General features: G+C 25.3%; 2 protein-coding genes across 3 annotated transcripts; one reads left to right on the top strand and one right to left on the bottom strand.

Annotated features, from left to right (window-relative positions):
• The first annotated feature begins 1,015 nt into the window (after positions 1 to 1,015).
• LOC122530396 (bifunctional glutamate/proline--tRNA ligase) lies at positions 1,016 to 6,967 on the top strand. 2 transcript variants are annotated; one of them, XM_043657319.1, is made up of 14 exons: positions 1,016 to 1,235; positions 1,447 to 1,629; positions 1,712 to 2,124; positions 2,201 to 2,552; positions 2,645 to 2,816; positions 2,905 to 3,306; positions 3,379 to 3,832; positions 3,900 to 4,145; positions 4,239 to 4,733; positions 4,902 to 5,498; positions 5,586 to 5,987; positions 6,071 to 6,462; positions 6,525 to 6,668; positions 6,749 to 6,967. In XM_043657319.1, the coding sequence occupies exons 1-14, from the start codon at positions 1,193 to 1,195 to the stop codon at positions 6,912 to 6,914; spliced, it is 4,461 nt and encodes a 1,486-aa protein (XP_043513254.1). In that variant the 5' UTR covers positions 1,016 to 1,192; the 3' UTR covers positions 6,915 to 6,967. The 2 variants fall into 2 exon arrangements, with proteins under 2 accessions (XP_043513254.1, XP_043513245.1); XM_043657310.1 differs by having other exon boundaries at positions 4,239 to 5,498.
• Positions 6,968 to 7,034: 67 nt separating this feature from the next.
• Positions 7,035 to 13,987, bottom strand: LOC122530410 (putative uncharacterized protein DDB_G0282133). Its single transcript, XM_043657329.1, has 16 exons — positions 13,821 to 13,987; positions 12,986 to 13,119; positions 12,800 to 12,901; positions 12,602 to 12,726; positions 12,335 to 12,518; positions 12,161 to 12,264; positions 11,960 to 12,076; positions 11,760 to 11,875; positions 11,624 to 11,669; positions 11,304 to 11,483; positions 10,981 to 11,212; positions 9,973 to 10,854; positions 9,553 to 9,713; positions 9,206 to 9,362; positions 8,454 to 9,113; positions 7,035 to 7,183 (listed from the first exon to the last, which is right to left on the bottom strand). The coding sequence occupies exons 1-16, from the start codon at positions 13,858 to 13,860 to the stop codon at positions 7,175 to 7,177; spliced, it is 3,249 nt and encodes a 1,082-aa protein (XP_043513264.1). The 5' UTR covers positions 13,861 to 13,987; the 3' UTR covers positions 7,035 to 7,174.
• Between the last annotated feature and the right edge of the window lie 150 nt (positions 13,988 to 14,137).

The raw sequence follows: 14,137 nt of genomic DNA, 5'->3' as shown, positions 1-14,137 counted from the left end.
AAATATATATTTTTTTATTTGATTTGATTAAATAATCATCGTATAATAGACAACAAATAACATATTAAATTAATTAATTCCATTAAATACCATTAAATTATATCTAACAATAATTTTTTTTGTGTTCTAAACGATTTAAATATGCATATATTTACAATATATTAAAAAAAAATGCAATATCTATTATCTACACTAAATAAAGCATGTAAATGTTTTGTTTAAATAAATATTATCTTACATATATGTTTAAATTAATCAACAGAAGATTCTGTACCAAGATAGCTATCTTTTCTTCGATCAAATTAACATTGATGAAACATAATTATTATGACAACAGATCCCACGAGTGTCATTGAACAGCGTCAAGTCCATGCCTGACACACATTCGTTGATGACATTTTACAGTTATCTCCAGGTGACCGACCCACCTTTGCGTATATTTCTATCTATATATTGTTACACATCAGCTGCTTACCTAAATTCCAATTAATAGATAATTGAAAAACCTATTAGAATATCGAGAATATTGGTAAAAATTAAAAAGCTATGATATATTATAGAGAAATTTTAAACGAATCAATGAATCTATCGTTTTATGTACATATTCACGCATCTACATGCGTAAAAATCTAGTGTCATATACATAGTTGTTACCAAAGATTATTAACAGGATCAACATTGCATTACATATTAATCCAATCAAAAACGAAAAAAGATAACTGTACAGAGGAAATTAAAATGAATTCATAAAGAAGAAAAGAAAATTAAATATTCAATGTTTAGAAAAGAAATATGCAATGTACTTTTACTAATTTTTCTTATAATATCTTTAAATAAAAAATAGTTTTTACAACCATTATGTTTTAAAATGGTTACGAATATACGTACATACTTGTAATTACACACCTTAGTTCTATAATTTACAATTTATTATCGACAAGTAATTTATATGCTACAATTTCCGAAATCTTAATCATAAAAAGATAATTTACATATATCTGATTTATAGTACTTCTTCAGAATTATTTTCTTTATATGTGTATGCGCGTGTGTGTACATGCGTGTATCCAGAAAAAGCAGTGTTGACGACGTTAGTCGTAAGAGTTAGATACTGTTGCAAACGTGGAGAAGTTTTAACGCAGGCAAATATACTTATGAATGTAATTTCTATTTAAGCATAATTTCAACAAAAATGACTTACAAAGTTATAATTGATCCTACAAATCCCCCAATAGGTAAGTTTTATCGTAACATAGTTCCATTCTAAATACAGTAAATTTAACTATATATCAAAAATAATCTAGAAAACAGATGCTAAAAAGTTAGCCATATACTGATGCTAATGTTGAAAATATCTTTTTAGTAATAAAACAATACTATTATATATATTCTTCCGTCTTAAATAAAATTGTATTAAATTGATAATTGATGTTTTAATTTGTATAGATGCATTAATAGTAGTAGAGATAATCAATTCCCAAAATAAAGAAAAAATTGAAATAATTTGGCCCAATGATTGGAAGTGTGATGGAAATATACAACTAACTGATAGTCAGAATAAAATATTGGGAAAAAGAAGCAGCGATGTTAGTCGTTACTTTGCTAGAACTATATGTACAAATCTTTATGGTAAACATATATGATGAATTTCTTTTATGATATACACGTTGATTTTTCTTTATTGCTTATATTTGTTATATGATTAATACAGGTGGTGTCAATCCTTGTGAGAAGACTCAAGTTGATCATTGGTTATCATTTGCAATTGGACCTCTAGGATCTTATCCTTTGAAGGAAGATGCACTTTCTTATTTAGATAACATATTAATGACAAATACTTGGTTGGTCTCTAAAAAATTAACAATTGCTGATATCCACATATTTTGTGTTCTTATAGATAAGAAATTTCTAACACAGTTTGAAAAAAAATTTATTAATATAACCAGATGGTATAAACAGATGCTTTCATTACCAACTGTGACAGAAGTATTACTTTCAGTTAAAAAGAATGCTAAATTGTCTTCTGATAATAATGCACCATCTGAGAAAACTATGACTAAACAAATAGGACAAAGAAAACAGGAAGGTAAATTCATTAATTTACCTGGTGCAGAAATGGGTAAAGTAAGTAATTTATATTTAAAATAACCTCTTTGTGTGCGATAAGATATATAATCCGTATAAATTTATTTATTATTAGGTCATAGTACGTTTCCCACCAGAAGCAAGTGGCTACTTACACATTGGCCATGCTAAGGCTGCTTTGTTAAATCAATATTATGCACAAAAATTTCAAGGACAGCTCATTATGAGATTTGATGATACAAACCCTGCAAAAGAAAATGTAGAATTTGAAAAAGCTATTTTAGAAGATTTAGAGTTATTGCAAATCAAACCAGATAAATTTACTCACTCTTCTGATTATTTTGATTTGATGTTGGAATACTGTACTAAATTGATAAAAGATGGTAAGGCATATGTAGATGATACACCAGCTGATATAATGAAAGAACAACGTGATCAGAAATTAATGTCGTCAAACAGAAATAATTGTAAGTATAAAGTTGAAATAAAAATAGCACAGTATTTTCAAAATAATTTAAATGAAGAGAAATCTGTTCAAAAAAATCATTTATTCAATTAGCTATTGAAAAGAATCTTGAATTATGGAATGAGATGCAACAAGGTTCTGCTAAAGGCCAGGAATGTTGTGTTAGAGCAAAAATTGATTATCAATCAACAAACGGATGTTTACGAGATCCAACGATTTATAGGTGCAAATTACAACCACATCCTCGTACTAGTACAAAATATAAGTATGTATAAATATTAAAAATTTAAAAAAATCAAATATTTCATTTTTTCTATACTTAATATAATATTAATTTATAATTTTTTATATAGAGTTTATCCAACATATGATTTTGCTTGTCCTATTGTTGATGCTGTTGAAAACATTACTCATACTTTACGTACAACAGAATATCATGACAGAGATGTTCAATTTTACTGGATAATTGATGCACTAGGATTGAGACGACCTTATATATGGGAATATTCACGTTTGAATATGACACACACAGTTTTGTCAAAAAGAAAATTAACTTGGTTTGTTGATCAAGGCTTAGTTGATGGTTGGGATGATCCACGTTTTCCAACAGTAAGGGGTATTTTGAGAAGAGGGATGACAGTTGAAGGATTAAAACAGTTTATTATTGCTCAAGGTAGTTCAAAATCTGTCGTTTTCATGGAGTGGGATAAAATATGGGCATTTAACAAAAAAGTCATTGATCCAATTGCTACTAGGTATACTACAATATAAAAAATGTTTTTGCGAAAAATATTTGTATAACTAATTAATATAATATCGATTTTTAGATATACTGCTTTAGAATCTGATAAACTTGTATCCGTACATATAAATGACGTGAAAGAGGAGTGGTTGACCGTTCAGAATCATCCGAAAGATATATCAAAAGGAACTAAACAAATATTGGTAAGATCACAGTTATACATAGAAAGAGATGATGCAAACTTATTAATTGAAGGTCAAAATATTACCCTTATTAATTGGGGTAACATATTAATAAAAAAAATTGAAAAAGAGAATAATGTTATCAAACAAATAATAGCACAGCTAAATTTAGAAAACAAAGATTATAAAAATACATTAAAAATTACATGGTTATCAGCATCTTCTGACAAAAATGAAGATGATATTAATAAAGTTAATCTAATTCCATGCTATACTGTTTACTTTAATCACATTATACATAAACCAGTATTGGGAAAAGATGATGATTACAAAGATTTTGTTGCAAAAGAAACAAGAGTAAGTTTTTACCATTTGTGATAATCATAAATTTAAGAAACAGAATAAAAATATAATAATATTTCAGATTGAAGTACAAATGCTTGGAGAAATAGCATTAAAACGTGTCGAAAAAGGAGAAATAATTCAATTACAAAGAAAAGGATTTTTTAGATGCGATGTACCTTATGCTCCTATTAGTCCATTTTCTTCTAGAGAACAGCCTTTAATATTATTTCACATTCCAGATGGTCATGCTACAGATACAAGATCTACTGAAACTACATCAAATATTAACAAATTGACACCAGTTAAAGAAATTTCTCAAAAAAATGTGTGTATCATTTTGTTTCTGTAATCAAAAATTAATAATATACATGTTACATAAATATTTACATAAATATTTTTCTTACTGTTATTGTTTCAGAAACAAATGCTAAATGCAGATTTACTGGATCAAAAAATTAATCAGTTATTAGACAAAATACTGTCTAAAATTATTGAACAAACAGATTATATACAATATAAACATACAATTGATCCAGAAATAAAAGCTTATTTGACTTTAAAAGCTGAATATAAAAATATAACTGGTAATGAATGGAACAGAATAAAAGAACAAAACATAACACAAAATATACCAATAGAATCACATGTTAATCAAAAATTATTTAATGAAATTCAAAAACAAGGAGATAAAGTAAGACATTTGAAAAGTTCAAAAGCAGAAAAAACTATTATTGATGAAGAGGTAAAGAAACTTTTATCTCTGAAATCAGAATACAAATCAGTTACTGGTCAAGATTGGAAACCGTCTACTACTCCAGTAAGCACTGTACTGTCAGAAAAAATACAAAAACAAGGAGATAAAGTAAGACAATTAAAAGAAACTAAGGCAGATAAAAGTATTATTGATCAAGAGGTAAAGAAACTTTTAGCTTTGAAGTCAGAATACAAATCAGTTACTGGTCAAGATTGGAAACCGTCTACTACTCCAGTAACTGTACTGTCAGAGCAAATACAAAAACAAGGAGATAAAGTAAGACAATTAAAAGAAACTAAGGTAGATAAAAGTGTTATTGATCAAGAGGTAAAAATTCTATTACATTTGAAAAATAATTATAAAACATTAACCGGTCAAGAATGGAAGCCAATAACATCGGATGTGATGTCTAAAAAGAAAAAAGAGAATACTTGTAAACAAAAGAATACATCGAATAAAGAAACAAATAAGAATGAAGGTATAAAAGATGTAGATGTTGGTAAAACGAGATTAGGATTAGAGGTAAAGAAAGAAGAAAATTTCTTCGAGTGGTATTCTCAAATTATTACTAAAAGTGGCATGATTGAATATTACGATGTATCCGGTTGTTATGTTCTTCGTCCGTGGAGTTTTGCAATTTGGAAAATAATAAAACAATACATTGACAAAGAAATAACACAAATGGGCGTACAAGAATGTTATTTTCCTATTTTTGTTACACGTACAGTATTGGAAAAAGAAAAAGCACACGTAGCAGATTTTGCTCCTGAAGTTGCGTGGGTAACGAAATGTGGAGAATCAGATTTAGCAGAACCTATTGCTATAAGACCAACATCAGAAACTATAATGTATCCTGCTTATGCTAAATGGTTAAAATCTGATACTGAACTTCCTTTAAAACTTAATCAATGGAATAATGTAATAGTAAGTATATAAATTGTTAATTATGATCTAAAATAATTATTTTTTGAAGGCATAAAAGATAGTTGTAATTAAATATGTTTACTATAGAGATGGGAATTTAAAGATCCTAAACCTTTTCTGCGTACAAGAGAATTTTTATGGCAAGAAGGTCATACTGCATTTGCTACTAAAGCTGAGGCTGATGAAGAAGTCATGATGATTTTAAATATGTATGCAAGAGTATATGAAGATTTATTAGCAGTACCTGTTATTAAAGGTCGTAAAACTGAAAAGGAAAAATTTGCTGGTGGTGATTACACTACCACAGTTGAAGCTTTTATTTCAACAAGTGGACGTGCAATACAAGGAGCAACAAGTCATCATCTTGGACAAAATTTCTCTAAGATGTTCAATGTTCAAGTAGAGGGTGTCACAGAAGGAGATGAAAAAACATTTGTTTATCAAAATTCATGGGGCCTAACGACTCGTACAATTGGAGTTATGATAATGGTATATAACTTTATTTTAATACAGATATTTAGATCTTCTTATATAGAAGATATTTTTCAAATAATTTCATACTTTATTTGTAGATTCATGGAGACGATAAAGGCTTAATATTACCACCAAATGTAGCTTGTATTCAAGCCATTATAGTGCCTTGCGGTATTACAGCAAATACAACACCTCAACAAAGGGAATTATTATTTTCTGAATGTAATAAATTATTAGATGAATTGTCGAAAGATAAAACGCTTAGAGTTAAAGCAGATTATCGTAATAATCGTACTCCGGGTTGGAAATTTAATCATTGGGAATTAAAAGGTGTACCTATAAGAATCGAATTAGGCCCTAAAGACTTAGAAAAGAATCAAGTCACTTTTGTACGTAGAGATAATTTTGAAAGAGTATTTGCAAACAGAGCTGAAGTAATCACTGCTTTACATACGTTATTAATTGACATACAAGCAAATATGCTTTCCAAGTAAGTAATATGTCTGTATAATATTGTAAATATTATTATTGTAAATAATTTTTTTCTAATAGAGCAAGAAAAGACTTAAATGAGCATATCAAGCGCACAGATAGTTGGAATGAATTTTGTTTTTATCTCAATGAGAAAAACATGTTATTATCACCATTTTGTGGAGAATCATCTTGTGAAGATAAAATTAAATGCGATAGTGCACGGTAAATGTTATTAAAATTTTGTTCATTATTGATGTTTGTTTATAAAATATAAAGTATATGTATTTCATTTCTTTTTATAGAGAGGATGCAGGAGAAGAACTTGGAACATTATCAATGGGAGCAAAAACATTGTGCATACCATTTGAACAACCACTCTCATCAGTGCCTTTTGATAAGCAAACATGTATACACCCTGATTGTCAGAATAAACCCAAATTTTATACCCTTTTCGGCCGTAGCTATTGAAATAATTTAATGTAAAAAATGTGAGACAATTATTACAATAAAAATTTCTTTAACCAAATTTTTTACATAGAATTTTAAAATAATATTTATATTTATATGAATTTATATTTATATTGGTGTAATCAACTTTATTTTATAATTTGTATTTGTTTACAATTTTTGTAATTATAATATTTAAAATTTATTTCCATAATCAAACTTTAAATAAAGTCATATTCTTATTCATGATTAAATTGTAGAGAAATATGAACAACTGTCTTTTATGCTACCTAAAACAAAATAAAATGCAGCAAAATTTAAAATTACATATAAAAATAGTTAAACATATTTATGTTAGAAACAATCAAAAATAATAAAGACAGATAGTATTTAAATTTTGAAAACATTTTATAAGCTATAAAATATAATTACAAAAAGTATTTAAATATTATAAGTAAATACGACAGAAGCTAAAATATTGAATATACAAAATTTAAATTTATTCTATCATCTATATGTAATACTTTTCATTTGCAATTGAAACAAAGTGACAAATATTTTTTCAAATATGTATATTTTTGTCATTTTTTAAAATATATCAAGACAGAAGGTAGAATCATGCAAGAATTTATTGTACATATAAAAATAAGTCGAAAAAAGAATAATGGTTAAGATCTTATTTTTAAGAAAATTTTAAATGTTATAAAATTTTAAAAAATTTTTCTACATGATACGTTTGGCTAATGTCTGAAAATATAGAATAAAATGTATTTCATCAAGTTTATATATCAATCAATTGCGTATACTGATAATTTTTTTTTAAACTTAATATAATATACATCAAGTTTAAAATAAAAATTATCAATATATACAATCGATTAAATCAATAATAAATCAAGTACTCCATAAATTCTTAACTCGATTTTCTGAAAAAAGAAACATTAAATGAAAAAATTTTTTTTCGACTTATCTTTGCCTATAAATTCATCTAATTAAATTATCCTGATACACCTTATATATATAAGTACTTATATGTACATATTGTATCTTGTACAAAATTTACAAATCATTTCTACGTTATCCTTAAATTTTTAAATCTTGTATACAAAGTTGACTAAATTAAATAAAGTAATTATTAATAAATATGTCATGTAAACAAATACTTTTTTAAGCTTTAAATAAAATATGATTTTTCTATGTACATATCGTAATATCGAAAATTCTTAAACATTTATTAATACTTCTTAAATTATATTTCTAAAACTACTAAGTGAAATATTAATATATTTCATCGTTGTTTATTGTATTGAATTCTTTTTCAGTGATTAAATCTTCAATATTTTTTACAGTTCCAGCATCGTAATTTGTTAATTCTTTTATTGCATATTTAGATGTAACTAATGTAAAATTTTCAAGATATTCCGATTCATCTATATCTGAATTTTTTGTATGTTTTAATAAATTAAATCTTTTTTCTGTATTTTTTTCCTTTTTATAGCTTGAGAACAAATCAGGATTATTATCGACAAAACTTTTTATTTTCTTTAGATCAATACTTACTTTAAAATCTTTTTCATTCCTATCTTCAGATTTGTTATTTGTATAATTTTTACGAAACAATATACGTTGTACTAATTTAGTTGAATCGTGAGAATCAATTTTCAAGCTTTCTTCCATATTGTGTATTACATGCGTATGCTGTATCATATTATCAAAGTTTACATTCTGTTCGATATCATTAATATTTTCATCATAATTATGATTACAACTTGTGAAGGCATCATTATTGTTTTTAGTATCATCACTTAAATTAATAGTTTTATAACTTTGTCCATCTATTTTAGATCTAGGATAAATTAAATTTCTATTCTCACTTTGATTATCATTTACAGAAACATTAGAATTATTTGTAGATAATGTTGTGTTAGTTAGTAAATCATCTGTTGGATTTTTACAAGGAATTGTTAATATTGGATCTAGATTTTCTTTTATATCATCTTGATCATTTTCAGATTGTTCATTAATAAATATGGTTGTAATTTTGTCATTATCATAAATATTTCCAGATATGAAGTTTGGGAAAGTATCATTCTGTGTTTTAAAAATTTGTTCAATTTTTTTTGGTGTATCATGCTTTTTTACTGGTGTATCAAATGTAGTATTCTTCTTTACAGTAGTGTCCATGTTAATATTTACAGAATATTTATCATATAGAATCACCTACATAAAATGAATTATAATCAAATATATATTCCATAAGGTTCTTATATATTTTTAACGATATAATAAACAGATATTTAAAATATATTTACCTGTAGATTATCCACATTATGTACACGAAACTTAAGATCACGTAAGCACACATATTCTGGTATTAATTGAGGACAATCACTGTTTATGGTTTCACTTTTGTTTTGCCAACACAGATTGTGATATTTATTATTTGAAGTTCTATGTTTTGGAATGACCCTATAATTTACGGAACATTATAATATTTTTTTAGTATATAAATATAATAATATTACTTGCCATTCATTACCCACTCATACCCATTTGAAAGTATAAATACATAAAATTTGATTTCGATAAATTGTTATATACAGAATATAATACAGAAAAATAATTTATAGAATGATAAAAGAGACAGAATAATACTTACATTTCATTATCGTTTTGAGCTTTCCTTTGTTCTGGTATTTGTGATTTTTTTAACTTTGAATGATCTAATTTAATACATTTTTCAGCACAATTAATTTTTGTATTATTTGTGACAATGTTACTTGATTCAATAATAAAACTGGTGCTTGCATCCTCAGCATACTGTTAATGTTACAAATGATATGTTCAATAAAAAAAAACAACATAGAAAATTTTATATCAATATATCTTTTTTGAAATTAATCCTTAAATTTAAATGTTCCTTAATAAATAATATTAAATATAAGAAATAATTTTCTATAAAATTTTTTTTCTTTCTTTTAATGTATTTAACATTAATAACGTATATAAATATAATGTTAATATAACATTAATGTAAAACATGTAATGTAAAAAGTTTTATAGAAAATATTTTACTTACATCTTTTATATTGTTAACTTCAATATTTCTAGCTGTTTTATTTGTTTCATTTGCAATATTTATATATGCACTAACTTTTTCTTTATTCGTATCAAGTTTATTATTTAATATATTATATGCATTTATAGAATGTAGAATATCTTTATCTGCATTAGAATTTTGATTAATTTGAATATGTGATTTTTTATTCTGCAAATGAAATTCATTTACAGAAATTCTATCATCATGATTATTAATTTGTAAATTATTTTTATTATATCCAACATCTGTAAAAGCATCTAAAGACATGTGTGATGACTGTATACTACCAGTTTTTCTCAATCTTTTAGTTTCATTTATACATGAAACTATTGGGATTGATGTAGTTTCGTTATAATTTCTTTTCAAATTTGATTTTAAAACATTACTCTGACAACATGGAGGTTGTATTACTGAATTACTACTTATTAATTCATTGCTGCTTTGTAATGTTTGATCATGAATTTTTTGTTCTTGTTCAATAAATAATATATTCTTAGATTTGTTAGATTCCAATGAAATTATGTTTGTAATTTTAGTTTCTGAAATAGAATCAGTATAATTGTATTTCTTTTCATTATCTAATTGTATTATATCACTCAAAACATCATTTGTTTCATTCTGCAAATTAAATTTCTTTAAATTATCAGATTCAGTTACATTTAAATTACTCATTAAAAGATTATTAGTAACGACTTGACTTGAATTGCTTTCTTGCAATAGCTTTTCTATTTTTGGACTAGAATCATGTATAATGCTACTTTTGTTAGATTCAATTTTATTGCTTTCAAGTGAAGATAAATAATTTTTTTCATTTGTATTATCCTTAATAAACATATTTCGTAATGAAATAAAATTAGTGGCCTGTAAAATATATATAAATATTTGCGTAAATTTCATTACTTTATAAAAGATTATTTAATTTATATTTTTAATATTGAAATAATTTATATTTTCACTTAATTCGTGCATATAAGTTGTAATATTTGCCTCTGTAATGTAATTATCGCTATCAATTGTAATGTTATCAACTCGTTTATCCAATTGTGATTTGGAATGTTGAATTGTAGAATTGAAATTATCTCCATAATTATGTGACGTTGAATCTGTTACTGAATTTGATACATTCATAAAGATTTCTTTGCTACTTGTAGACTGTAGACTATGCTGTTCCATATTCAATATGATATTAACGTTTTCACTGGTTTTATGCTTGTTATTGCTATTGAATAATAAAATAGTTTTTATTGAAATAGATAAATCAGATGTAATGTACTTAAAGATTTCAATATTTTTGATTTTCGTGTACTAACTTCTGCATTTCTTTAATTGTTTTAAGTTGTCTTAATTTGAAAAATCGAGGACCAGGACGTTGTTTAATAATTGGCGTTTGTGACGTAGAGTTTATAACTGACGAACTTGTTGTAAATGGTACAGGTGAATCTTTACCAACAGAAATATCACTGTCAGAATCTTCAGAGTCAGAAATAGTCCTGGTAAAATAACAAATATATACATATAATTTTAAATTTATATTAAATTTATAAGTAATGTATTAATAATTTAGGAATTTATTACAACAATCATTTAATACTTAAATTTAAATTTAATGCTGAAAAAAATTAATACATACTGTGGTATATTTCTTGTGCTTGAACTAGCAGTTTCTTCAGATTTACCTATATAAAAGTATAAGACCCAAAAAATGTTCCCTTTTTATAAATTTTAATTAAAAAATATTCATTTTAATTAAATAATACTTTATTTACCTAGGATAGAAATACACTCTTTACATTCCCAAATAGGATTAGCCCATTTAAGTTGTCCACAAGCCATATGAATTCCTTGTGAACCACAAATTCGACAAAGAGCTAGCTCCCACTTCCTATCAAATTACAATTACAATAAAAAATGAAAAGTTAAAAACTTTAATCATATTATAATATTGAATAAAATTTTTTTTACTTACGCATTAAAACTTGTATATTTTCTACCTTTAGGGCATAGGCATATTGAAGCATCACATTGATCATGTCTATATAAAAGTTCTTGAAATGCATTAGGGACAAGTTCCCAAGAAGCATCTCTAGAATAAAAACATTGAAGAAATGAAGAATTCTTCGAATTTGATATTTTATTACAAAATACATAAATTTCATTTTCCACTTACTGACTTGGAATAAAAATACCAAATTCTAGCATTGCCTTTTGAAATGATCTTTTATCATTGCATAAAGGACACTTGAAAAAATATCCAGCACTCATAGCCAATTGCTAAAATAAATATTTTAAAAACTTAGAAATATTAAAAATTTTAATATTTCTTAGCAAATTATTGTTCTACCTGAACACATTTTCTATGGAACCATGTATTCTTTTTACAACATGGAGCCCACATTGTACCAACTGTATCATAAGGATCTACTTCTTCATAACATATACAACATACTACTTCCTTGGTTTTTGCTAATTCAGCTTTAACCTGAATATCTATTTTTTGCTTTGGTCTATGTTTTATACAATATGACCTAAAATGTATTACATTTCTTTGAAATATCCAAAATTATAAAATCAATATAATCCACTACAAGTTTGAATATTTTATACAAACCTAAATTGACCAAAAAACTGATTTAAGGTTCCAGCCCTTAGTCCACAAGGATAATGAAATATTTTTTTACATTTTACATTACAACATCCCAAAGTAGCACCGGGTTTTTTACAATATGAACATACCTTTGAATTGAAATCTCTGAATTATAATTTTTTTTTAAATATTTCTTTTTTTGATTCATATGTAATTATTTACCAATCTTTTTCCCCTGAGAATTTCCTTTTTTATGTCTGTTTTTAAAAATCCTAAAATGCCTTGATCATCCTTTCCCCTTTGTTGCATGTTTGATGATAAAAGCTACAAAATATTATGTTGGAATATTAAATTTATACATTACAATAATAAAATTATCCAAGATATAATATTTATAAAATCACATACCAAACAGTAATAATGCGTAAGAATTTCGCCATCTTCATAAAATTTACCAAATTCCAATTCATTATTCTGTGATAATCCACAGAAGCAACAAACTCTCTGGTTAGATAATCTGTTACGCTTTGACATCGTGCTTGCTACAAATTTAAAATGTATAACACATAAGAAATTAATATATATTTTTTATGTAAACAATACAAAAAATAATACAATAATTGATATAATGATAGAGCTTATAATAACTTAGTTTTTAGTATAAATCTATATAATTATGATCCAAATATAACAAATGTCTACTAATACAAATACAAATAAATATATTGTTTATTTGCTAAAACAATGACATATTCAAAGAAAAGTAATTCTATGAAAAAGTTTAAATATTTTGTACAAGCGGAACATTCTTTCTTCAAGTCAAAAAAGATATGTATCATTGTTATACAAAATTGGTAACATGCAAAGTGCAATCAATATAAGACATACAAAATAATTAACCTTTTTTCTTAATAATGTAACTATATATGTGTAAATGAAATATATCTCAAAAATATTATATGAATTTTCTTTACAAATACATATTTGGAGAGTACTTTACGTCTATCTTATAATAAAAACGATCGGCAAGATGTGAAATCGTGTTATTAATCCATCAAGCAAATGAAACATTCCAATTTAAATAATCTAACTAATATTTTCTTCTACACATTATATAGAAAAATATAAAAAAAGATAAATTTTTAAATTTCGATAGGTTATTGTTTGATCAAGTAGCTTATTTTCAAAATAATACTGCGCGGGAGAAATTCCATGTAACTAAATGTACTGCAGTTCACTGTACCAAAATCCTCTAGTAAGAAGTCATATTTCAATCGTCGCATAAATTCTACATCAGTCAAAAGACTAACATATAAAACTTCACTTAATTTAAGGAATTAACTATTATTTTAACTATTAATATTAATAAAACATGAACTTCACCACTCTTTTTTTTTTTTACAAGAAATCACAAACCGTCAAATGTAAACACACGATGTAGTTAACAGATATAACGACTGTTGCGCTATCTAGTAATGCTATAAGTAAGCTTCAAATATTCAAATTAATTTTTACAAATATTTAGATACAAATTATATATTTTATTACTCTTTAATATAT

Source organism: Frieseomelitta varia, unplaced genomic scaffold (genome assembly GCF_011392965.1).
Source record: "Frieseomelitta varia isolate USP_RPSP 00005682 unplaced genomic scaffold, Fvar_1.2 scaffold_135, whole genome shotgun sequence".
NCBI lineage: Eukaryota > Metazoa > Arthropoda > Insecta > Hymenoptera > Apidae > Frieseomelitta > Frieseomelitta varia.
The sequence above is the reverse complement of the archived record's forward strand: the minus strand, read 5'-3'. Positions and strand labels throughout refer to the sequence as shown.

Coding starts and splice junctions, on each gene's coding strand:
- LOC122530410 (XM_043657329.1), bottom strand. CDS start 13,860: ATGCGACGATTGAAATATGACTTCTTACTAGAGGATTTTG. Junction 12,265..12,334: donor TCCATAGAAAATGTGTTCAG/GTAGAACAATAA, acceptor TATTTATTTTAG/CAATTGGCTATGAGTGCTGG. Junction 11,484..11,623: donor AGCACAAGAAATATACCACA/GTATGTATTAAT, acceptor TTATTTTACCAG/GACTATTTCTGACTCTGAAG.
- LOC122530396 (XM_043657310.1), top strand. CDS start 1,193: ATGACTTACAAAGTTATAATTGATCCTACAAATCCCCCAATAG. Junction 1,630..1,711: donor TATATGTACAAATCTTTATG/GTAAACATATAT, acceptor TGATTAATACAG/GTGGTGTCAATCCTTGTGAG. Junction 2,553..2,644: donor GTCGTCAAACAGAAATAATT/GTAAGTATAAAG, acceptor TTATTCAATTAG/CTATTGAAAAGAATCTTGAA.